This window comes from Excalfactoria chinensis, chromosome 1 (genome assembly GCF_039878825.1).
Source record: "Excalfactoria chinensis isolate bCotChi1 chromosome 1, bCotChi1.hap2, whole genome shotgun sequence".
NCBI classification, from domain to species: Eukaryota; Metazoa; Chordata; class Aves; order Galliformes; family Phasianidae; genus Excalfactoria; species Excalfactoria chinensis.
In genome coordinates, this window is record NC_092825.1 from 126,565,710 (window position 1) to 126,590,678 (window position 24,969).

Below are 24,969 nucleotides of genomic sequence, written 5' to 3' on the forward strand. Positions count from 1 at the left end.
GCAGTCTGTGTTTATGGTAGGGTGAGTAGTAGACAATGTAGTCTAAAAAGAAAAACCTCTATGTCAATAAAAAAAAAAACAGCTAAGAGTATTCAGCTGGCAAAGATAAAATAGAGTTTGCAAAGACTTAGAAGCACACAGGGCAGCAGGAATAGAAAATCCAGCTGGTAAACATTTCCCAGCTTTTCTCTCTGAGAACTCTGTGGATCAAGGAAGTTCTTCATCCTAATACTGTCAACACGGAAGAAACCTAGTAGGAGAATCCCTTCTTTTTCTCTAATTAGTGCTAATGAAACCAAGAGAGAAGCAAACTAGCACTTCTACCAAAAAACAACCAAGCTTCTCCCTATGGAAATAGTAATGATAGTCTCTAAGTCTGGGAAAGAGGATTAGCTCTTCTGTTTAATAAGTGAAAACATTCCTTTCCACATTTTTCCAAACCCTTAACAAGTTGATGACAGTCCCTTCAACACTGGTTTGGGAATTGTTCAAACCCCAAAGGGATGCTTCATCTTACATTGCCTGTTTGTAATTCATATTAAAAAGTATGCTCACTTCATTTGGAATGTAAATGTAGTTAATGCCTATGGATCTTCAGAAGGTTCTGAATAAAAGCAGAGGTGGGAATAATCAACCACTTCGAGTACCTACCAGACATGTCTTTGAAGAGTGGCCAAGAGTTGGAATCAAAACTAAGGGGGCAACAGCGAATTCAGGGAGGAGAAGGCACTGAATTGAAGAGTTTGGGCAAGGAAGAAATTGCAGAGAAACTTCTTCTCTGGAAATAATAATAATAATAATAATAATAATAACAACATTTTAAAAAAATGTTTGAATATGCTTAATGTCATCATCAAACCAACGAATGAGATCAGTGTTAAATTACCACCTAAATCCAGAAGGAAGAAACTACTGTTTGAACTAGAGAAGCTGACACCCCAGTACAGTGGTAGAGAGGTGGTCAAATAAGATGACATCAGGCAGAGAGCAAACAAAGTTCTGAATAGCAAAGTTGAGCTACTTCACGTCACCACGGTTCATGACATTCCCAGACAGAAAGTCCTTGCACTCATGAGTGCTGTGTCCGATTCACCACGGACTCATGGACGCAGTTGGGCAGCTGGACCGGAGCCTGGAGCAGGTCAGAAGCCTTACCGAGATCTTCCCGGTCACGGCTTGCCAGGAGCCCCGAGGACATCCCGAGGGAAAACAAGTTGTGCTGAAGCCAACCGCTCCAGGCCTGGTAGTGTCGAGCCGGCAATACCACTCATCCCCGCGGGCAGCCGGTCCCGCACCCACCGCGGGGCTCCGCCGGCCGAGAGGCGGCCCCTGGGCGGAGCGAAGCCCCGGTGCGCAGCCAGGCGGGGCGGGGGCTGCTGCCCGCTCGCGGTGTGGCAGGGGCCGGGGAGGCCGCCGATGCTCGGGGCAAGGATGGAGGTGAGGAAGGGCTGCGGTGTGTGTGTGGAGGGGAAGCGCGTTGCCGCGGGCTGCTTGGGGCTACGGCCGCTTGCCGTGCTGCCACAGAGCGCTGCGTGGGCCGGGAAGGCCTTTCCTTCCCGAGGGTCTCCCGTGTGCCCCGCGTTGTGCGGCGTGGGTTGGAGGCGGGGCTGAATGGTCCCAAAGGGGGATCAGCTCTTCGGCAGGTAGGCTGAAGTCTGAGTGCCCTCCAGAAGAGCTGTCTGCTGCTTTCGGGAGTGCCGCGGGTTCGGCTGTGCTGTGTTTGACCAGTCCCGCAAAATTAGTGCGCGTCCTCTGGTTTTCCAGGTTTTGTGACGCTTTCTTAGGAGTTATTTTCCTTCGGCTTCTTCACTGTGTATGGGACTGTACAAACGCGTGTAGAAAGTGCGGTAGGTAGAGGAAAAGCATGGGATCGCAGAGCTCAGCCACGCTTCTTTTAGAAGTTCTTAAGAGCAGGAAGCAGGACAAAGCTTGGTGCAAATCTTGGCGTGGTAAAACGCTGCAGAAACGTGTGCTTATTGCACAACTGCGATCAAGCAAAGGCTTTTATAATTTGTTATTACTCTTAAATCGAGAGCTTCTTGCCTCCTTCACGCTGCGCTGGGTGAAAGCGGTGCCCTGGCAGAGCAGCCCGCAGGACTCTGCAGCAGAGCCCGAGAACAGCTGCCCTCAGCCCCAAAGTGTTCTGTCTGCGGTCACAGCTTGGTAGGACTGAGTTATCAGCTCTTGAGTAGAAGAAACGTTTATGGTTCTTTCCAGAAGCAGCTCTTTAAATTTGGGGAATTTCATCAGGGACTTCTGGAAAGTGCTGTTTGTTGGCTTTGTTCTTCCTGTGCTTGTTAACTTCAGGCTTGTTTGACTTGGACCGCTTGTACGTGCTTAGGTAGAACTCTCAAAAGCAACTTAGAGTTGTGAACTGAACACTCTTCTTTCATAGCGATTGTGAAATCAGAATGCATTAAAAACTGCAAAACTGACATAAGACTTTGCACAGAAATTGTTTTGTAATGCAATTCATAATTTAGATAATTCTAAGGCAGTCCCTAAAAGAGAAAATATTGACTTCATTTTTAATAATTAAATTAAAATTTTTTATTATTCTGCCTCCCTTATCTTTTATATTTTTATCTCTGTGAGCCGTTCTGGACCGTCTAAATAGCTTATAGATGTTCTCTGAAAGCGATAGTGAAAAGGTCGCAATTTACTCTGGATTTAAATAAGATGTCACATTACTTTATATCGACAGGGGCTGAAATGATACAGAAAACTCTTAGAAGCTGTGACTGCAAAATGAGCTCCTTCTACTTGGTGCCGAATGGAGGTACTGTTTTCAGTTTCTTTGAACACTGATAAAGTTGCTTCCTTCAAGGTGATTTGGCTGCTCTCACTGACTCTAACTTAATGTGCAGTGGAAGTCTGTATGTAGGCAGCTTTTGGTTGTGCTCACATCCACTAATGGCTGGTTCTGTATATCTACAGATAGCCATCTTTTTTTCCTCATTTTCTCTCCCCATGTTGTGGTGAAAGGTGAGGCAGTACTTGCAATGAGTATCTTGCTTAGAATTTAAATGTACAGTAGCTAATGCTTTTCTCAGAGCTGAACAGGAAGTTTGCTTATAGGAATGCAACCTCTGCAAACCACTTTGTGGGCATTCTTTGATTGGGGTGACTTCATTTGAATTAAATAAAGTCTGCTGAGTAATGGTTTTACACTTACAGGTATCAGTTTCCTGTAGTCTGGAAAGGAAGCAGTGAAGGGCTAACATTTGTGGTCATCACTATAAAGAGACAGACTACCACAGTGGCCATCCAGGTCCTCTTTCAGAGGGTGCTTGTGCATCTTTCTGTGTGACTATTCATGCACGCCCCTGTAAAATGATCAGCTACATTCTACATGTATATTAACATCTTAGACAAAGGAGTTGGGACCTCAGAGTATCCAGATAACAAGATTTTGGCTGGTAGAGAATCTGTCTTGCTTTGCTTAGCGAAGCCCAACTAACAGGAGAAAACACGCCAAAGAGTAATGTGTGATCTGTATGAATTTTTGTACTGGGTTTATTGGTGTCTTGGTGGCTGTACTTTGGAGCAAATACATAGATTTTTTTATTAATGTTTGTTTTCTCCCTTCTCATTACTGTTTCAATTAAATTTCAATAAAAGCCTTACTTAAAAGGTTCACTCTCTTAAATATGCTGCAAAATTGAGGTATTTTATGCTTTCAGGCTATGTTGTTTGCCTATATGCTGATCGGTTGCCTTAAGTCACAATTTCTTCCTTTTTTCTTCATTACTTATAGATTGAGAGACTCTTGGTCCCCTTGGCAGTAACAAGTCCTTGTAGGTAGTGATCGATAATGAAAGCCACTTAAATTAATAGCAACATGCTAATAATTGTAGGAATTAGATGCTTCCTAAGCTGTCTTGAATGTTTTGTCATTGTATTGGCCTATGGAAGATAATCTTTTTAAACTTTGGAACATAAAGATACAGTTATGCCTTTTGAAAAGTTTCCTGCAGGACAATTTTGCTAATCTTGCCACATGCAGACTTAAGAGCCCCATGTGTCTTTAAAAGTTGTTCTTACTGCATTTAGAGTTGGCAGTGTGCCTAAGGAAATGGGAGGCTCTGTGAAGAGAGATGTCTTGTAAACTCAAAAAGTCGGTATCCTAAGGGAGGCCCATGTATTTTCTGTTTTCAAGATGCTAATTTTAGAAAATAGAAGGAGAAGTAATAGGTTATATCTCATCTATGAGAAGATAGAAAAGTAACTCGGAAATCAAAGCTTATCTTTTTTAGTAGATCAAACCACAAACATGATTGGTGGATGAGTGGTTTTTTTCCCCCTTTTTTCTTAAGGGCTATGCATACGTGTTTCCTTTGAGCTCAGCAAGTCTTGAACTGAAGGAGTACTTACAAACTAAGTATGTAGGCGGTAAAGCTGGTGCTCTCTCTACATGAGAAGGAGTCTCTGCAGTCCTATCACAGTAGTGTCGCTTATTGCTGAGACTGAGTTAGAAGACAGTACAGGGTTAATCAATAGGTATGTGAACAAGCAACTGTTTCTTTTTTAAACAAAGTTTGCTATTTCACATCAGTGATTTTTGATAATGTTTCACTGTATGTTCTGCTTGAGAAGGAATGTTGCTAAGAACCTTGTGTGTTACTTGAAACCATGCTAGCCAGAATAGAATAGCTCTGTATACTATTTGGTATTTCAACTGCATAAACTGTAGTCTTCTTTGCTTCTTTTCAGAATTTCGAAGATTTACTTTTGCAGCATTTGAACTGGTGGGGAGGGAGTTTCTAAAGAATAGAACTATCTTAAAGATTTCTAGCATAAAGTAATAGTAACTTGTTTATTCTTTCCCTAAATTTAGGTATCATTTCCTTTTAGTGGTCAAATTAGTCTTAAATAGTGGCTGGTTATGTCTGGCTTTGTTGCTCATGTTGACTCGTATGCTTTATTTTTTGGTAGAAAAAAATATTCTCCAAAGATCCTTCATAGAATCTTTGGTCAGTCTTTACTTCTGGTTTTGTTGGCAACTCTTTTGTGTCTCCAGTGCAGACACAGTGAAGCAGTTGCTTTTATATTTAGGATGTCTGTAGAAAAAGACTGTCTCTTTATGTGCTTACTGTTGTCCAAATCACGTGTTTCATACAATCCCTCTTTTTTCCTTCTCATTTTTACAGGTAAACTAAAGCTGCAAAAATTACAGTCAGCTCTGTGACAAGTTACAGGAAAACCACATACAAGGCAACTAAATAAAGGCTATGGTATGAGTGCTTTTTCAGACATACTGTCCAAAACAAATACATACTTCAAGACGGTTATATTCCAGCATTGCCCTCTGCTCCATGTTCTATCCTACTGTCCCAGCACATCTGTATGTGAAATGTTCTGAAAGAAGTAGCTAGTGTGGCTTATTTGTTTCTACGCTGAAATTCAATGAGTATAAAAGTGATTTAGTGCGGTGTATATTTTTTCAGAGAATGTCTTCTCTTCTTCCAAGCCAGTTCTAGCTGAGTAGAAGACCAGCATCTGTGTTCATTATAGTTTATAATACCTCTTACATGGGAAAACATGTATTTATCCATCTGGCAGGATAGTCATGTAGGAAAGGCACAACAGCTATAATATATAGCGTGCAAAAAGCTATGTCAGAAATGAAAGGGGTTAATGTTTTCAAGCTGTTTGTGAGTAGATGTTTTGGGAAGGGCTCTGATGACATCTTGCCAAGAAAAAATCAGAGAGGGAACTTGGTTAAGATATGAAGGTTTCGTGGAAGCCAGTTCTGGGATACAAGGGCTGTGGTTTCTATTCAGTCATGCCTTTGTTAGGGGAAGCTGCAGAGACCTGAGGTGTCTTGAAGGTTTTGCTGTTTTCAGTGACCACAGCAATTCATGGTAGCCACGGTTTATACATTTGGTAATGTTGTCACCCTTAGACACAAATTTAAGTTCCTGCCTTGGAGTTACAGTGTATTTGTTCTTCAGCAAAGAACTGTAGGTTCACCTACTGTCAAAAGTAGTGCTGCCTCAACTGTACAAGCTCAGTTTGAAGAATGAAGCTTTATATATCTCTGCAATTGTGTCTTTTGTAAATGTGTGGAGAGATGAAGAGCTTAGTCTGTCTTGTTTTCTAAATTGTACATTAATAGCTTATATCACTGTATGCAGGTGTAATTTCATTTGTGTGAAAGGTTTTTTGGGGGCCTTAACCTGCTAGTAAATGAAAAATACTCTTCTACACAAGAGTTTTTCCAGTAAAAAACTGGAAGCTGTAGTGCAAAGCTGAAAACTCAGCAGCCTTTGCAGGCACCAACTATTCCTGTCGTTGAAATTTTCCAAGGCTGGGGTTAAACTGCCAAACCCATTTTGCCCTCCCCAAGGTGACTAATGTTTGACCTCAATTTTTAAGGAGTAATGTGGGGTGCAGCTTGGAATGCTTTCACCATAATAATGGAAAATAATTTTGCCTTACAGCATAAGATGACATCTACATTTTTTCTTATTGGTCATCTAATTCTACTTATGCCTTTGTTCAGCGCTGGTAAGTTAGACGTGTTTTTGAAATTACTGTCTTAAAGAGAAAGCCTAAAAGACACAGGTTGACTACATGTAGTAGAGAGGAGTTATTGAGAGAAAATACTGTATTTGGTATGTTTTTGCTTTAGCATACTGAAAATATTCCAAAAGCCTTTTCTTGGATTGAAGTTGTGCTGGGGGTGGTTAGGACATGCTGGCATGAATTTAGAGTACTGAGGCTTTGAGTAGCCTCTCCCTAATTCCTTTAAAGAAAGTGTGAAAAGACTAGCCTCCTTGAATTCACATTAGCTTTTAAATGTTTTCTTCAAGAGATGTGCTGTATCTCTTGTCCTGAAAACAGACTGGTAGAGGTCAATTAATTAGTAGTTTGCTATTACTAATTAATTTGCAATTGCTTATTAATATTTTTAATGGTAGATCTGAGTTCTCAGTAGAGTTTTGACTACATAAATTTAATGGTGTTTATCTTGCTGGTCTTGGCATAAGCAGGTTAATATTAAGGGAAATAGCTCTGCAGGAAAGTATTTCAAATACTTAAATTAGGTGGCAAGATGTTGTTAAAGTAGGAAAATTACTGAAGACTTCATCAGATGAGCTTTGGATTTACATCATCATTCAGCAAGATGTGCAAAATAAATTGCCAGGTTTTTCTTTTTTTCTTTTTTTCTTTTTTTTTCCTTTTTCTTTTCAGTTTCCTAAGAATTCAGTGTTGCATATATATGCAAATACTTGGAAGCTTTTAAAATGTGCTTCATGGCCAACTGGCTGACTCTGAGAAATGGGTATTTTCTAAGCGATTTAAGCACATAGACTTCTTCGTGACTTCTTGCAGTATCTGTTGTTCTTTCCTCCTGTATTTCTTTTTTAACTGATGTTTAGAAACTCCTTATTAGGACACACAATTGTGTAATGTCAACTTGTTACATAGGTGTAATTATAAAGGATGGTGCTTTGGACAGAGAGGAGAGGAATGGCAAATACAGTAAGGAAATAATATATCGGAGTCAAGATTTCCTTATCTAGAAGTCACATCTCTTCAAATTTAGTTTATATTATGTGTTGGTTCACAGACTTAATTTTCTTTATGTGGAAATCTTGATCTAATTCCATATAGTCATGTGCTTCAGGTCAGATTTATTTATTTCTTCTTTTTTTCTCCTTTTTTTCTTTTTCCTCTCTTATTTGTTTTTGGCTCTACAGTCATAATGGCCAGAGTAGTGTATAGAGTCCATGTCTTTTGTAGACAGTGTCTACTAAGAGTCTGGTAATTCTGCATAAGTGATATCATGCTGAAATAGGAAGGATACACAAGGTGTGAAGTTTGTATTGCCTGGCAAATCCCACATATCTTCATATATCATGGTTTGCTGTGTGACTGTTGCTGACTACAGTAACTGAGAGAAGTTTTGACCTAAGCTTTGTAAAGTATGTGTTTACTCAGCCAGGAGGTACTACAGAGATTAAAAAAAATGTAGTCCTACAATGTTGTAATGGTAAATAATTACAGAAAATGTAATCATTTTAAATTGAATTGAGTATATTGATATTAGTAGTATGTATATTTTAAAAGCATTAGTAAGTTTTCTTTCTCTCTCTTTTTTTTTTTTTTTTAATAGAAGAATGTGTTATTTGTAATTACTTTGTTCTTGTTGGAGAACCTACAGCTATCAGTTGCCCAATGATTACGTTACCAATGCTTCATTCTGATTACAATCTGACTTGGTATAAAAATGGTAGTAACACACCGATAACCACAGAGAGACATGCCAGGATCCATCAGAGAAATGGCTTGCTTTGGTTTATTCCTGCAACACTTGAAGATTCTGGACTTTATGAATGTGAAGTAAGGTAAGGAGTGAAACAAATGCTTACAGTGTAGTAATATCTGTGGGACTTCAAGGTACAGCTGATGATTTTTTTGGGGGAAGTGATCTTAGATTAGTTAAAAGCAATGTCTTGACCACACTTTTTGGTGTGCTGCCTTTTCTCTTCCAAATGTATTGAATTTGGCATTGCAGAAGTGTTTTGCATGGGAAATTTACGCTGAAGGGCAATAATATTGACAGTGGTGTGGGGTTTTTTGTTTTTCTGTTTGTTTTCGTTGTTTGTTTTGGATGAAGCGTGAGGTCTCTGTAAAAAGTCTTAATACCTTCAGCTCTTCCTGTGTTCATATAGCTGTTTGATAGTGACAGATCAGAATAATACTTTAATTTCTTCGTTGAATGTGGTTAAATGGAAGAAGGAGCTATGAATAGCAAACTCTGCATGTTGCAGCCTATCAACGCATACAGACTTCCTGGATAGCTTTGCAATTTTGGGGGGACCCATTGGGGAATTTACAAACTGAGAAGCAGAAAACCATTCTTGTATGTCTTATTTCAAAGAACTACCAAATGCTATTTGTCAAAAAGGAGAATGCATATGAAGAGCAAAGCAGTGTGCTAGACAGCTTTAAAGATAGTGAAAATATTGTGTCCCCAGCACTGTTAAAGAGATTTATGTGCATGGAGAAGAAAGAAAAGAAATAGGTTCCTTTCAATTAGTGCACTGGAAATTACCACTTCCGGTCAAATCTTACAGTGGCTGAAATACACTGTGTGCTGAACAGGAAATTAATGCCAGCAAGGCACACAGAAATTGGCTGTTTTTTTTGTCATGGTCTTGCCACATTGCAACAGAATGCAGTCTTTTCAGGTGACCCAAGTGTTGTTTTACTAGTGTGTCATTACATGTACTGCTGTACATACAGTGCACCAGTTCTGTTGAAGAGGTTTGGGATGTGAGTGTGGTAACAATGATCAGGAAGAACTTTCAGTGTAGGCACAGGTCACAGGCTGTTGCAGCTTCTTGCTTTAGATTCAGAAATGAATCCAAGATTGAAAGACGGAAGAAATGCAACCATTTCAAAGCTAACTAGGTAAAAAATAAACATTGTTTTCATTTAGTTACACTTGCTTTGTGTTTTCTTGGGCATCATACCTTCTAAGTCTGACTTGTGTAGCAGCATGCCAAAAAACATGTAGTAAATTTTACTGTAGGCTATGTTTTGCGCATCATGCATTTAAGATTTAATCTTAAAACTTAACCAAGGTGCAGCATACACAAATTGTAGCCAAGTCCATGAAAATATGTATCTGTCTCTTCTGAAAACATCTCACTTTGCATGCCATTAAGAAATGAAGAGGAAACAGAAGTTAATAATGTCTATTTCTTTATTTCTGTCTTAGATTTCTGTCTTGCACATCTTCTGCAGAGCTTTGATACCACAGATTTTTGTCAGTGTTCTGTGAGCTCTCAGTCAGATGTGGTTTCATGTTGATATTGTACTTTGGTGTATGTCATGTTCAAATGTTTTGTCTCTCTTGTGTTAGAAGTTCTTATGTGCTAGAAGTTATTGATTGTCCCTTCAAAGATTATCATCAGTGAGGTCAACCCATCTACTTCTGTTTACTTTGAGTTCAGCTAAGACCGAAAGTGTTCGAGTGCAGCTGTGCTTTGGGTGACCCTGCATTAATGTGTATGGACAAAGATAGAGTTGAAAACAAAAAGGCTAGGGTTGCTGCTCTGGGCTCCACAGTGTCAGCTGTTAGAAGTTCTGAATTCTCCTCTAGTAGAACTTCCAGAGCAGATTTCACTTCAGTTCACAACATAACACGAGAAGTTATTCCCATCTCTCTTGATCTGGAATAGAAAATGAGGGAGGAACTGAGGGTGATTTTTGAGAGCTAGAGAGACTGTAGCAATGGTGATAGAGGCAAAGTTGGTGGAGATGCTAAAGTCCCTTTAAGTCCTAATATATCTTCTCTATAAATTACCTGACTTGCTGGAAACAGAGGCTGTGTTGTTAATGACCTGACTTGTTTGCTCTTCTCATTACAGGAGTCTGAACCGCACTAAACAAAAAATTATAAATTTAAAAGTTTTTAAGAATGATAATGGTATGTGCTTTAATGGAGAAATGAAGTATGACCAAATAGTGAAGAGTGCAAATTCTGGAAAGATTATATGTCCTGATCTAGAAAACTTTAAAGATGAAGACAATATTAATCCTGAAATACACTGGTATAAGGTATTGTGCGTATCTATTTAAGATATAGAAGGAAATATTCTTTTTGAAGTGTGCTATGAAGTGACTGTAAATTGAAGCTTTTGAAAGGAAATGTTCACGCTACAGTTTGAACATGGCATCTATCTTGCCACACTGTTAGCAGGAGATACATATTTAAAGAGACAATATGTGAATGTCTAGGCTGTAAGTTCTATCAGAGTCCTATATGTGTGTTAAGATGAGTTGAGATGAACTTACTTGAGTTAAGATGAACAGGTGCAGCATCAAGGTTCTTTTGAGATAAAGTGATTCTAAACTGCTTATATGTTGGGGAAAATAAAGGAATTTCTCAATACACTTACCATTGCCACAGAAGTGATAGTACACCCAACCTCATGGGTCATTGCTACAAAAGCTCAATTTTGTCTCAGTGAATTAGAAATATAGGCACCTATTCTTTAACTTCTGCTACAGATGTAATGGCTTTTAGATAGTAAGTCCCCTACATCACAGGCATTTTTGATACTTTTAGGAGTGTAAGTCTGGATTTCTTGAAGACAAGCGTCTTGTTTTGGCAGAGGGTGAAAATGCCATCTTGATCCTCAATGTTACTGTACAAGACAAAGGAAACTACACTTGTCGTATGGTATATACATATATGGGAAAACAGTATAATGTTTCACGCACCATGAATCTGGAGGTTAAAGGTAAGAACGGAGAGGTTTTATTCTCTTTATTTTTTTGCTCTATTGTAGTTATTTGTATACAGGCATAAGCAGTTTGGCATGACACTTTTCAGCTCTGTGGAATTAGAGCTACAAATCACTTTTTCATTGAATGCAACAGTGAATATTGCTACCCTTGAACATGGCTTTTGAGAAAGAATTGTAATAGGGAAATGAGAAATCTGGGGTTAGGAATAGAAGTGGTTACTGGTGTGATGGTTTTGTTTCTGAAAAAAAAAACCAAAACCCAAACAACAACAACAACAAAAAACAAAACAAAACAAAACAAAAAAATCCCCAAAAAGCATGTAAACAACCATTAAACCAAAACTAAACAAGTAATTTTTATTGATATCAGGACAGCAGAACCTGTGGTGGCACTGTTGGTCAGTATGTTTTTGTAGGTAACTTTGATAGTGACCTGATTTCTACCATGACAGTAGTCCTATGAGAAAAGCTGGCCAGAGCTGAATTGTCCATCTTCTTAGATTGAGTCAATACTCTTAGATAGACAATACAGGAGCAGTAGCATGATAGCAGTGAGTCTCTGTATTGTGCAAAGTGATACAATTCTAGCCCAGTTTTTGTGCTTGTTAAGTCTTACTTGAATAGATATTTGCCCAACCTAGAAGATGGAGTCATTGTGATAATTCCTCTTTCTCTTCCTTATCTATCTCTCTGACAAAGTTCACTGCATTATTTTTGATCTTGTTTCTGTTATGTGGTTTGATATTATATCTATATAAATTTCTACTGAATTTAAGACCTAAAAAAAAAAAAAGTGTTTTTAAGGTAAACTGAAGTACTCTGTCTTGGAAGCTAAAAGAATAATTTAGTTGGAGTGTAGCAAATCTCATTAGAGATTTTCTACTGGAAATTTGAAACTGGCTGTAGATACAGTGCTACAATAGAACCATACAGTAAAACAAAAACGTTGCAAAACTTCAGTTAAAGTAAGTTGTGAAACTCCTATTGCCCAGAGGTTTTACTTTTTTATTTATTTTCTTTCAGAAAGTCCGCTGAAGATGAGACCGGAGTTTATTTATCCGAACAACAATACAGTTGAAGTAGAACTTGGTAAGTAGTGACTGTGTAAGAAATGGTTAAAATTTGGTTAACAGATAAAGTCCCCACCTTTCTGAAATAACATATTAACAGTTCAGCTGATTTTTACAAGACTGGTATGTAGATGTACATTAAGGAAGGTAGATGACTGAACATGATTTCCAGCAAATAGTTTGCAGATAGAATAACAGAGTGCACCTGAGATTGGAGTCTCTTGACCAGCAGTGTCAGGTTGATGTCTTTGATGATGGCCATCTATCCTCTGTACCATTTCTCACTGCCTATGTCTTGGCATATCTTCAGAATCATTGGAAATATGTTTATGTGTATGTGACATGTTAGGATATTTACCATTTTCAGTAGCTTTTCCCTTCCTGTATGTTTCCTGTCTCTCTTCCCTCTCTTGAAAATGGATTTTATGCCCTTCTAGGGAATTAAAAGATTTTGATATTTTGTGAAGCACTGAATTCTTAGTTCATGGATATCCCAGATGCTGTTACTTTGATTCTGACTGGGTAAAAGGCTAACTTTTTCCCAATGAAGCCAGGCAGTGGAGTTGCCTAGAGAAACCATGCACTGTCTGTAATTGGAGATTTCAAAACCTGATTGGATAAAGCTCTCGAGTAGCCTTGGCTGCTTTCATAGCCAGTCCTGCTTTGAACAGGAAAGTAGACTGGAAACATACTGATGTTTTGCCCAACATCAGTTATTCTGTGAGACAGTTAGCTAAGAGTGTAGTATGCAAGTCTTTTCCTAAGAAGAGCTATATATGTTTAGATTGCACCATATATAATAATTATGTTGTACTGATCTAGCCTAGAAAAATGAATTTTGAAACTATATGAACTGTGTTTGTTTGTTTGTTTGTTTTTTAAATAATTTTGTACCAAGTAGAACTGTTTCCAATAAAATCTTTGAATAAAAAGGGCTTTAACTGATCTTGGAGAAAAGTGAGTGGCTGTTGCAATTTCCTAGTGCAGAGAGGTCTAAGATGTCTGGCAGTGTTTTGAGGAAGCAATTATTAGCAGTTAGTTCATTAAATAAGCCCAGAGGAAAGGTTGTGGTGGGGCTCTAGCACCATATGGGAACCAAGGCCAGAGAATTATGGATCACTCTTAGATAGTCAAACCACTATCCAAGAGTCTGATCAGCCTAGGCCCTTAAAAGACACTTCACTTTACTGAATGTGTACATCCTGAGAAAATGGAAAATTAAGTAACTATCATTCCAGGAGCTGTCTGTTCTTGTTGGCTTATATTAAGATTCGTTATGGGACACCTGTGACTTTTTGTTTAGACGGCTGCATGTTTGAGATGAGCATTTGGGTCCAAATTTGTTAAAGCTTAAACACTGTTGACTAAAACTTGCTGTTACATTATTGTTCATCCTAATTGATGTAAGGCATCCAGACCCAGCTTTAATTACTTCACAGACACTGAGAAAGCAGTCATGCATAGGACTAAAGGGAAACACAAGGCCTTCACCCATGAGGTGGGATAATTGTGGCTGAAGAACTGACACAAAATAAATGATTGTTGATGATGTAGGCTCTTTAAAGGAAGGGCGTTTTTTGCCTTTTTTGTTTTTTGTTTTGTTTTGCTTTTAAGATTGCTATTCAAAAGTAATATTCTCTGTCTAATACCAATAATGGGACACTGGAAAAAGAAAATCATTGCTCCTGCTAAAATGTCTAGCTGCAGGGCAGAATGTGAAATCCTTTTTGAATGAGGAACGACAAGAGAAAGTTATGCAGAAACTTAATATACATTCACAAATGTATGGAAAGGCAAGGCCTTTGCTTAGTGGGATGTTCTTCCTGTTGAAGAGCTATGCAATAGACCAGACCTCATCTGCAGGCAAACTGTATTGTGGAAGGAGACTACTGAAGAGAATGTGTGATTTCTGTGTAAACTCTGTTCTGGTAATTACTCTGGAATAAACCTTCAGTTCACATGCATACTTTTGATAGAGACTGTTCCTTGGTGGAAGCATCTAGATCTGTGTTTCTAGGAAATGAAACCTTGAGATCATTACATAACTTCTGTTGGTAAAACAAAGAAGGAAAGGACTCCATGAAAGATGCTTCCGTTCTTGTAAATGGAACTGTTTGAAGTACACTGGCAATAAATACATTCTGCAACTTGACTTGGTTTCTTAATGATGTTGTATAATACTCATACTGTAAGATCCGGATTCTTGATGGCAAAGGAGCTTACAGATGGGTGAACTTGCTCTGAAAGCAGAGTGTGAGTGTAATCAGAAACCATTCCAGTGGACAGTGTTGGCCAAAAGACTCTGATCTGATGTAGATGTGCTTTCATTGAGAATAGGATGCAGCTCCACATCATAGGTACCTACCCATGGGTACCTACATGTGACATAAGGACTTCAACTTGTGCTGTTATTAATAGGGGCTTAATTCAGTTGCCTGTACATAGATGTCTGGTGCTGTTTTGAATGAACTGACTACTCTAGCTGTGCAGGTTTCCTGAAGATCTAGAGAATCTACCTGCACCATACAGGTGTTTTTGAAATGTTACCATATTGTGTACAGGCAACTGATTTGAACCTGGGAGATCTTTGAGTATAGTCAGAGGAGTCTGGAGAGCCATTCAGATGAAAGAATCCATGTATCCATTCCAATAGCAGATTCCATTGGAGGTGAGCTCCTTTACTAGTTTAGACATTTAGTTCACACGTAGACATGAACATTCAGATACCTACATTTAGGGTGGAATTCACATCCAGATGGGAGACACCCAGCAGTGGAGTAGAAATGGATGAGTTTTATGGACTCTGCTTTTTGTAAGGTAAGTGGGTTTTTCCTTACCCCTCCTTTTCTAGCTGTCCCCCTAACACCTGAATCTGTTTTTGTTGCGAATTCTTTCAATTGCTGTATTTAATTTTTTGTTTTGCTTTGTAGGCTCTCATGTAGTCATGGAATGCAATGTATCAAGTGGTGTGTATGGCTTGCTTCCGTACTGGCAAGTTAATGATGAAGATGTTGATAGCTTTGACAGCAGCTACAGGGAACAGTTTTATGAGTAAGTGTTCTTATACATTGCACTTAAGCGCATTTCTACATGATGCAATTGGTAGTAATTTGCAATGAATTTGCTGTAAAGTTGACTAGTGGTTAATGGCAGGAGTCATTCAAAGACAGATTAGAAGTCTGCATCAGGTACATTAAATCCTTCATGCTTGATTTAAGAAATACAAGCAATTTCTTAAAAATACAAATAGAATGAAGCAACTTTATGCAGACTTTTAGAAAGTTGTTATGAAATGTATCATTTTGGAAGGCTTATTTTTGTATTTGTTTTTATGCAGCCCTTCTACTAATAGATTACATCTTGTCCTCTATCATTAACATGGGAAGGAAAGATTGTTTTAAGGCCAAAAAAATTAATCAACCTGTTTATTTTTATTTGTTAAATTGGTAGGCTGTTGATTTCAAAGTACACAGAGGAGAAGTTCTTGTTGGATAATATTTAGGGTTATATATTTTTTTCATTTAAGCAGTTTAAGTGCAAATTAAACCAGAAAGATGTAGTAATTTCTTCCAAAAGATAAGGATCTTTGTTTCTGAGTGACTAATCTATACCATAGCAAATTGTGGGCATACTATCTGTTTTATCATCACATCAACCGCTGCCACTAACCATAATTCTTAAAACTAAGTGCAGAGAAGGATGGAGGGGATTTCTCAACTGCCCATTTCAGAGTCATGCAGAAGCATTGCTGTCTCCATCATCAGTGCAAAAACTGGGTAGTGTCATGTTGGATACAGTTTTAAAATGATTTTTTTCTTTCTTTTCCGTGATTCCAGTTTCTGTTGATGCTTCTTTTCTTTTTTCTTTTTCCCAATGAAAGAGAGGGACTGCCTCATGGGATTGCTGTGTCTGGAACGAAATTTAACATTTCAGAGGTGAAATTAAAGGATTATGCTTATAAATTCTTCTGTCACTTCATTTATGATTCTCAAGAATTTACATCGTACATCAAATTGGAACACCCAGGTAAGCTGCCCCATCATGATAAAATTAAGTTCATTGATGATTACTTCTCAATTAGTTTGACACCATGCTACCTGTAGCTAAAACTTTGTAATGTACCTTTGAGCCAAGTGGGCAGTACAATTCAGTATCTTCCTTTGTGGCATCTTTTTCTCATATTCCTCTTCACAATAAATTTATAGGAAATATCACTTGGAATGTACTTTGCTTTCTCTTGTTTGGTGTTTGGGAAACATTAATGAAACATTTAAATTACTTTGAAGCAAATATGAGTCCTCAGCAGAATATTTTGCTTCATTTTGCGCACTGGCATGTGGATCAGAGGAGATAGCGTGTGCAGAAGAGCAGTGAAAATGACCAATTCTCTTAGAGAACTGAGAGGAAACATAACTAAGAGTGGAACTATGCCTTAAAAGAAAACTAACACATCTGTGGATCTGGTTGCCCTAACCTTCACTAACAACTAATGGACTCAGATTGCCAGGATAAAGAAAACAAACAAACAAACAAACACGTTAAAATAATAGGAAAAGATCTTAATTATGATAGTGAAGCTATGAAATTGTTTGGAAGGATTATGGGATTACTGATGCACATGCTTCGTTACCACCTTCTAGGTAGACTCATGCATGTTGACTGGGAGCATCCAGCTGCATGTTGCATGCTCTGTCTTCGACTCAGAGACTGGATATGATTGATCTGTTGCTGGCTAGTCTGAAATCTTTCTTTTTAGTATATAAACCTTACGCTAAAGGTAAAATGAGCTTGTAAAGCCACAGATGCAAGGCTTAAGAATTTGATTCTTTGTAGTTAAGAACAGATACACAGAAAAACAAACCACCAGATTTAAGAAAGCAACCACTTATTTTTTGCTTTAGCTATGCAAGATTTCTCTGGTCTGCTGAGTGACAAAGCTGACTTTACCAGCTGTGAGCCAGTCCTTTGGCAGAGGTTATTTTCCAACTGGCAACACTGTAAACAGTGACTGACTGAAAGTGGATCAGAGCTCTAGCTTGCTACAGAAGTATAAACAAATTATTTGCTTAAGATTACCAGGGTAGCGGTTAACCTCAGAAATTCTGAAATGTGCCTCAACTAAAAATTGTAGTTTGTGGAATTGTTTGTGGGTGTGATTTTTTTCTTTTCTTATTTGTTGTTGTTTTTTTGATTTATTGATGATGACAAAGTAATAGGTTCAGTGGTGGATCTTTGAAGAGTCTGGGTACAAAGGAAGGGTTCTCAGTCCGGAGAAAGCAGCATAGTCAGGAAGCCACCTGTTGACTTCCTTGCTTTCTGACTGATCAGATTTTGTGCTAGAACTCTCACTCTACTGTAGCATTAAGATATGCATCAATATTTTGGAGAGAAGCCTCTTTTGTCCCACTGTTATGGTACCTTTTCTCTGAAGGATAAAGTCTGGCATGTCAAATGACAATATTTGTAAAAAGCATGCATGAAAATATTTCAGTTTTGTCATTCATTGCATTTTCTACTTTTTTTAATCCTTTAGTGACTAGACAGCATTTGAAAAAAGATAGATGGTTTTTAACATCTCTTTATTTTTTCTGTTTCTCATTTATAACTCTATTTTTGTTTGTTTTCTCTCTTCTTTTATTCCACGTTTTACTGCAGTTCAGAACATTCAGGGTTACTTGATTGGAGGAGGAATTTCTTTGATATTTTTATTATTTCTTGTACTCATTATCTACAAGATCTTTAAAATTGATATTGTGCTTTGGTATCGAAGCTCCTGCCATCCTTTGCTGGGTGAAAAAGGTATGTTTATGTAGCAGTGCAGGCATACTTTGTGAATGCTGTGTGTTGCATGGAGCAGATTGTCTTCACGGAGTGTGACTGGTCTTTGTGAATGTCATTTTCTCTGTGTCATGTCCTATCATTCAGACTAACATTGAATGTTGTTCTGTCTGTAAGAGCAGCATGCTGAAGTATAGGCCATTTCCAGACATCTGAGAGAAGGCACATCAGCAGGGAAACAGAAAATATCTAATAGATGTATTGATATTCATTGGGACTTCTGTGAAGTCTTTTATGTATTGTCTTTCTGATGTTGTTTTTTCTGATGTACTTAATGTCCTTCTGATCTTGAAATTTGCCAAGTATTTTGTTTTTGTATCTAAGTGGTTGTGTTTTAGTTACAAGAATGATCTAATAGTTATATGGCTGCTGGAATTCTAAAGCATTCAGTTGTCCTACTGGAACAGCTATTTTCTAGATAATTCAGTGGTTTTATTTATTTAGGGTTGAATAAGAATACTCAAATATATTTAATTTTACAGATCTCTTGCCTATTTAGATCCAGCATAGTGAATTCTGGAGTCCCAATTCTGCAAATATATCAGTCTCAGTATAATTATACATGCTTAGATAATAGTAAGATTAGAACCCAGAGTAATGTTTTGAGTGGGAGAAGAAACAGAACTTAGCGATATCTTCTTTGTTTATGTCTTTACAATCCTTTTTTTAAGGTGTATTATTCTTACATTGCTCATTCTTTAGTTTCAGATGGAAAGATCTATGATGCTTATGTTCTATATCCAAAGAACAGAGAGAGCTGCTTGTACTCATCAGATATTTTTGCTCTGAAGATACTGCCAGAAGTCTTAGAAAGACAATGTGGATATAAACTCTTTATATTTGGGAGGAATGATTTAGCAGGAGAAGGTGAGCTGTCTGAAAACAAATAGTGCTCAAGTTTTCTCATAGGTGGCTGAAGTAAGCTGCAAATATAACTCAGGAACAGGGCTCTTTCAATGTCTTTCCATGGACCATTGTTTGCTTTGTCTTCCATTTGCATGTAACAAAAATTTGCATATCGGAACAAGCTATTAATGTGAAAAGATCATAGCTTTATCTAAGTCTATGGTTTTGGTTGCTCTTTTTATGCAGAACAAACTTTTGAACATCTGCTCTCATGTGGTCAGGTTGTGTTGCATTGGCCAAATCTACTCTAGACAGCTAACACGTGGTAACTGCTTGCACACTCTTATCCTGTCCCTATTTATGAGCTAAAGTGTGTTAGCTCAAATATCAAACAGTAAACAAAGCAGTTGGAATGCGTGGGTAGCAGCAAATAAAAGCATGACATCTTAATAGCTGGAGCACCTCTACTATGAGGAAAGGTTAAGGGAACTGGGCTTGTTTAGCTTGGAAAAGAGAAGACTCTGAGGAGACCTCACTGTGGCCTTCCAGTACGTGAAGGGAGTGTATGAACAGGAGGAGGGATGACTGTTTATGAGGATGGATAGTGGTAGGACAAGGGGGAGTTTTAAACTGAGACAGGAGGTTTAGGTTAGATATTAGGAGGAAGTTTTTCACTCAGAGTGTGGCAACACCCTGGAACAGGTTGCCCAAGGAGGTAGTGGATGCCCCATCCCTGGAGGCATTCAGGGCCAGGTTGGATGTGGCTCTGGGCAGCCTGGTCTGGTGGTTGGTGACCCTGCATATAGCAGGGGATTTGGAACCAGATGATCATTTTGGTCCTTTTCAACCCAGGACTTTTTATGATTCTATGATTCCATTCTATAATTAATTTTGCTCATCTTTTTTTTCTCTCTGCAGCTGTGATCAGTATTACTGATGAAAAAATCCATCAGAGTAGAAGAGTAATAATTATCTTAGTACCAGAACCATCATGCTACGGTATTCTAGAAGATGCATCTGAAAAACATCTTGCTGTGTATAATGCTCTTATCCAGGACGGTATAAAAATAATTCTGATTGAACTTGAAAAAATAGAAGATTATGCTAACATGCCAGAATCCATCAAATATGTTAAGCAGAAGTATGGTGCTATCCGATGGAAAGGGGACTTCTCAGAAAGGTCACACTCAGCAAGTACGAGGTTCTGGAAGAAGGTTCGTTACCACATGCCATCCAGAAAACAAGGATCTTCATCGGGATTTCATTTGTCACCATAAGACTTGAATCCTCTCTGAGTAACAGCAGAAAAATGACAGTGACAAATTTTATGTAATTTGTGGTGGATTGATTGAAGGTCATATGGATATGTTCTGTACAAGCAGTCTCATCCAGATTTTCTGGATTGAAGGTACTACAACTTTATCTACAGAAGTGAGTCATATTTTCCTGCGACCACATCAGTAGAACGTCTTGAAATGTCATCAACAGCACAGAGATGGCGTAGAAATGGTTAGGAAGTACATAAGGTCTCTTCCAAGAATTGCACTGTGATTTTCTAGAACATTTTTTATTTTTTAAACATTAAAAAAAAAAAAAAAAAAACACCAAAAAAACCAGCAGAAAAATACTTTCTATCAGTTTAAGGATGAGTATGAAGGAAACTGTATAAATTAATTATAATTGTGATGTTATATAATGGACTTGGTTGATGCTGGTAGGTGATTGTTTTTGTTGTTTTATGAAATGACGTGCATCTTATTTGTTACAAGTTTATTTGTTCATTTTGCTCAAAGATAATTACATCATTGTTAGTGCATCTGTGTGGTATCATCCAAGAGAAAAGGTAAGAGATAATGCCAACTTCCCCAGCATGCTATTCAACTTGACAAAGGGTAGATTATCTTTCCCAATATATCTTACATTTAAAGAACTGCATGGTTCTTGGCAATTTATGCCACTCAGACATCATTAAAAGTATCATTGTACTTCTGTTCCTAGTCTTAAAATGTTTAATGTCTAGAGGATTTTTATCTTATTAAGTGCCTTGGTATATTTGTCCTTTATTACCATGTGGAGCTATGAGCTCATGACAGATTCTCTCATGCAGAGTAGAGAATTGTTGGCTTTGTCCCTGACATCTCAAGAATGGGCACAGACTACAAAACTGGGTTGTCCCCATGTGTTCAAGTTATACACAGGCATTGTTTTGCTGCTAGTGATGTTTGATTGATTAGTTCCTTGTTGAAAAACAATCCAAAAAATGTTTTGGGGAGATAAGTATTGACCTGATTTTGTGAATTTTAAAATGTAGGTGTGATGACCAATTGCCTGTGTTTCCAAGGGAAAAATATGACATCTCTGCTAATGGTGTGTGGGTAGGGAAAAGGCAAAAGGCTGGTTAATAAAGTGAAGTTCTGGCTTACATAACAATGCAAAATAGGTAGGTAGTTACACATAAGGCAGAGAGATTAAGAGAGAGTTGACAGAATGAAGGAAGCAAAAAAAAAAGCAAGGTCTGCAGTTGTGTACACTAACTCCTTTGTGATTGTTTGCTCTAGTGTTAATAATTGTCCTGGTACAGAATTTCAAGAGAAGGCATCTGATCAGACTGTGATGATTGATTTGCAACACAAGTTTCAGATCTGCCTTTAATTGCTGCTTGTGATTCTGAGTTTGTGTTTGCGTCCCATTAACTTCTGTTTTGCAGAACCTTTTGCTCCTTAGCTCAAATTTTGGTAAATCTTACAGCATACTGCTGAACAACCAACTTACTACTGCGTAAAATTCCTTTGCTTTCCAGGCTGTTCTCAAAGACTGCTGCTAATACCTTATGAGGCAGAGTTTTTTCCTTTGAATTAATCCTTTGATATCTCTGATACCGCTTTTTTTCATCTGAAAAACTTATGTTCTGCATCCTTGAGAATTCTTCTGGTCTTTGAAAATTGCTTTCTTCATTTTGACACTGTAGTGTTATTTTTTGTTTGGTTGTTGTTTTTTTTTGGTTTTTTTTTTTTTTTTCTGTCATGGTTCTTTTCTTCCCTCCATCCTCGACCAAAAGAAACTGATGGTCTGAGGTGCCATCCTTCAGTACTGCCCAGTGGCCATAGGATGGTGTGACCTTTGTGTTCTGCCTCACAGGTGACTAAGCCAATGGAAATAGCTTCCCTTCCCACTTTAAGTTATTTGATTACCTTGATGTATGCTGGGAATTTGATAATCTACCTTTTGAGCTCTGTGAGCTGAGTGTGTACCTGACCAGAATGGAATGAGATTCTATTTCAGGACAAGAAGGAAATGGGAAATGTCGGGGTATTTACAACTGTTTTGGTACTGGAATGTTTTGTCAAAGCCAATTCACATGTATAAGCCAATTCACATGCTTATATTCTGTTCTCATTCTATGTTTTGTTCAAGACAGAATTGTCTTGGGAAAAACACTTCTGGTCATGAGGCGTCACATTCACTTAGCTGTTGCACTAAATCTGCTTCTCAATATAGTGTTTGGTGATAGTCCATCATGGTAAAAGAGCCTTGAGATCCATCTCAAGTTGCTGAAATTCATCTGGGCAAGGTGAATGTGCTTATTGGAATGGTTCACATTGAAAAAAGAATTTAGTGGGGCAGAAGCTGTATGGTTTGGTCTTTTGTCAGAAGATCCCAATATCAAATGTGAAGACTAGACACTGGATGTACCCTATTTTTACTTGGAGGACTAATGTTGATTTTGCATTTCCACCTTGACAGTTTGTAAGCCAGCCAACAGAGTCCCAGCAACCTCTGGCCTCTTGAATTTTCTTCTTTATGACAAACTGCTACTTGTTATGCCTTCCTTTGGTGGAAAGGTATTTTACTGAGCCAAAATACTATATTTTTTAGTTGTTTTGTTTATTTTGATATCTTTGTATGACTGAAGTTTTCACGTGTGTTATGTAAAGACACTTTGAAGAAAGGTTGTTTTTAATTCAATAAAACACTACCTGATTTTTTCTTACAGCATTGCATTTTTCTCCTTGTTTCTCCATGCTGAAAATGAACAGTAACAAACTGTCTTAATTTGAAGTGTTTTGGACATGACTGCTTTATTTGCATTTCATTCAATGAGAAATGCGGGGAGAGTTTCAGTAACCATCGGGATAATCTGGTTAGCATCAGTACAACATTAGAACAAACAACGTCACTCTGTCAGTGTAGCCAGGAGCTGAGAGCTTGGCTTTGCCATGTCCTGTGCTTTCCTTGCAGGGAAGTGAGGCTCGATCAACTCCAAGCCTGTAGCATCACATACTGGGAGCAGCATGGTGATTTAACATGTTGCATCCTGATGAAGGAGTTAAGTTTCTCATCCTGTTTGGGAATCTCATTTGACTTTATTATTATTATTATTAATTTATTTTGAAACTTGGAAATTTCTAACATTAACATATTAATTGCTAGCTGAGAGTTTCCATTTTCCTTAGTATGCTAGTAGTCCACCTCCCGTGCAAAGTCTTTTCAAAGTGGTTATCATATTGGCTGGGACAGCACACGTTATTTCAGCTGAAGGTGTGCTAAGACCCTAAATGGTGTTAGGGTGCTAAGAAATGTGTGTGATGGAGCTGGTGATCACCATAATACCTGGTGGGAGTAGGTACAGGGCTGAGCTGTGCTGCTTGTACCATTCAGCTGCTGGATGTACTACAAGGATCTAATGGTAGCAGGATAACCCTGCTACACTGATTTCAATGGAGAAACCTTTATGCAGCACCCACAGGTCACTTAACTTGTTTAGCTGGCTATCAACCAGCACCCCAGACCCTTTTCCTCCATACAGCCTTCAAGCCACTGTGCCCCAAGCCTGTAGCATTGCCTAGGGCTGCTGGGACCAAAGTGCAGGATCCGGCACTTGATCTTGCTGAACCTCATACAGTTGGCCTCAGCCTGCTGATCCAGTGTAAGTCACAGCGTGCCTCCAGCTATCACCACATCCCTTGCTTTGGTGGAAGACATGTGTAGGCATAGCAGGGCGTAAACTCTTATCTGTGGTTATCATGCGGTGAGCAGGATGGCAGGTTAGGTTATTTTTATATTTGGTAAATGCAATTTAGTACCAGAAAATCAGGGAGGGAGGGGCAGCACATTATTCTCCATAGAGAACTTTGTAGCCGGCTTAGCAAATGTGCTTACCCTGTACTTTTAGCAAGGATGAGAACCTGTCTTGGCAGTTCCGCAGAGCCCAGATTTCTGCTTGCTTTGGGAGGAACCTTTGCTCTGCCTTGCTATGTGTTTTGGGGTCACTCAGTCAGTAACAACACGGCATTAGAACGCCCCTGTGTGTTTCCATTCACGCTGTTTATTCCAGCAGCAGCGGTATGCGAGTGAAGCAATGAACACTGGTGCAGTGCTCCCAGGGCAGCACCAAACTTAGTAAGCTCCGAATAAATAAAGAAATAAATAAAAGGGGGAAATAAATAAATAAATAAATAAATAAAAGCAAACCAACGAGTGACGGCCTGTTGCGATTGCATCTAAGGCAACCGCACGCCAGGCGGGGAGGGGAGGGAAGCCCAGCGCTGACGCGAGGCCACCTCAGCAGCGCAGGCAGGGTGCGGGAGGCTTCGCCGGCTACTGCTGCCGCGACACGGAGCCTCTCCGGCTCCGTCAGCCCCACACGGCCGGGCCGGGAGCCCAGCGGCAGGTAGGCAGCGGTGGGACTTCCCCCGGCGAGGACGGCCCGTGGCCAAGGGGCTTTTTCACGGTGAGAGTCCGTCCCCGCGCTGGGCGGGAGGGGGCCGCCATCCTGAGCTGGGATGTTTTGGACCCGCATGTGATAATGGGGAGTCGGTGGTTCACAAAATAACGGCTAAAAATAGATGGTGGTGAGGCCCTCGCTTCTGTAACTGGTCCCGTACAGGTGTGCTGACACAGCTCTTGTATATGTGTGTGTGTGTGTGTGTGCAACAGTGGGGAAGGAA

At 38.9% G+C, this 24,969-nt stretch overlaps 1 protein-coding gene across 3 annotated transcripts; it reads left to right on the top strand.

Annotated features, from left to right (window-relative positions):
- Positions 1 to 1,346: 1,346 nt before the first annotated feature.
- On the top strand, positions 1,347 to 23,013 carry LOC140252517 (interleukin-1 receptor type 1-like). Of its 3 annotated transcripts, none has more exons than XM_072337358.1 (13): positions 1,347 to 1,437; positions 2,705 to 2,779; positions 5,151 to 5,234; positions 6,444 to 6,510; positions 8,123 to 8,354; positions 10,386 to 10,575; positions 11,087 to 11,261; positions 12,291 to 12,356; positions 15,268 to 15,388; positions 16,218 to 16,363; positions 17,993 to 18,136; positions 18,878 to 19,042; positions 19,940 to 23,013. In XM_072337358.1, the coding sequence occupies exons 3-13, from the start codon at positions 5,232 to 5,234 to the stop codon at positions 20,296 to 20,298; spliced, it is 1,668 nt and encodes a 555-aa protein (XP_072193459.1). In that variant the 5' UTR covers positions 1,347 to 1,437; positions 2,705 to 2,779; positions 5,151 to 5,231; the 3' UTR covers positions 20,299 to 23,013. The 3 variants fall into 3 exon arrangements, with proteins under 3 accessions (XP_072193459.1, XP_072193465.1, XP_072193451.1); XM_072337364.1 differs by having other exon boundaries at positions 18,884 to 19,042; positions 19,940 to 23,011; XM_072337350.1 differs by lacking the exons at positions 1,347 to 1,437; positions 2,705 to 2,779; positions 5,151 to 5,234 and having other exon boundaries at positions 6,420 to 6,510; positions 19,940 to 20,440.
- The last annotated feature ends 1,956 nt before the right edge of the window (positions 23,014 to 24,969 follow it).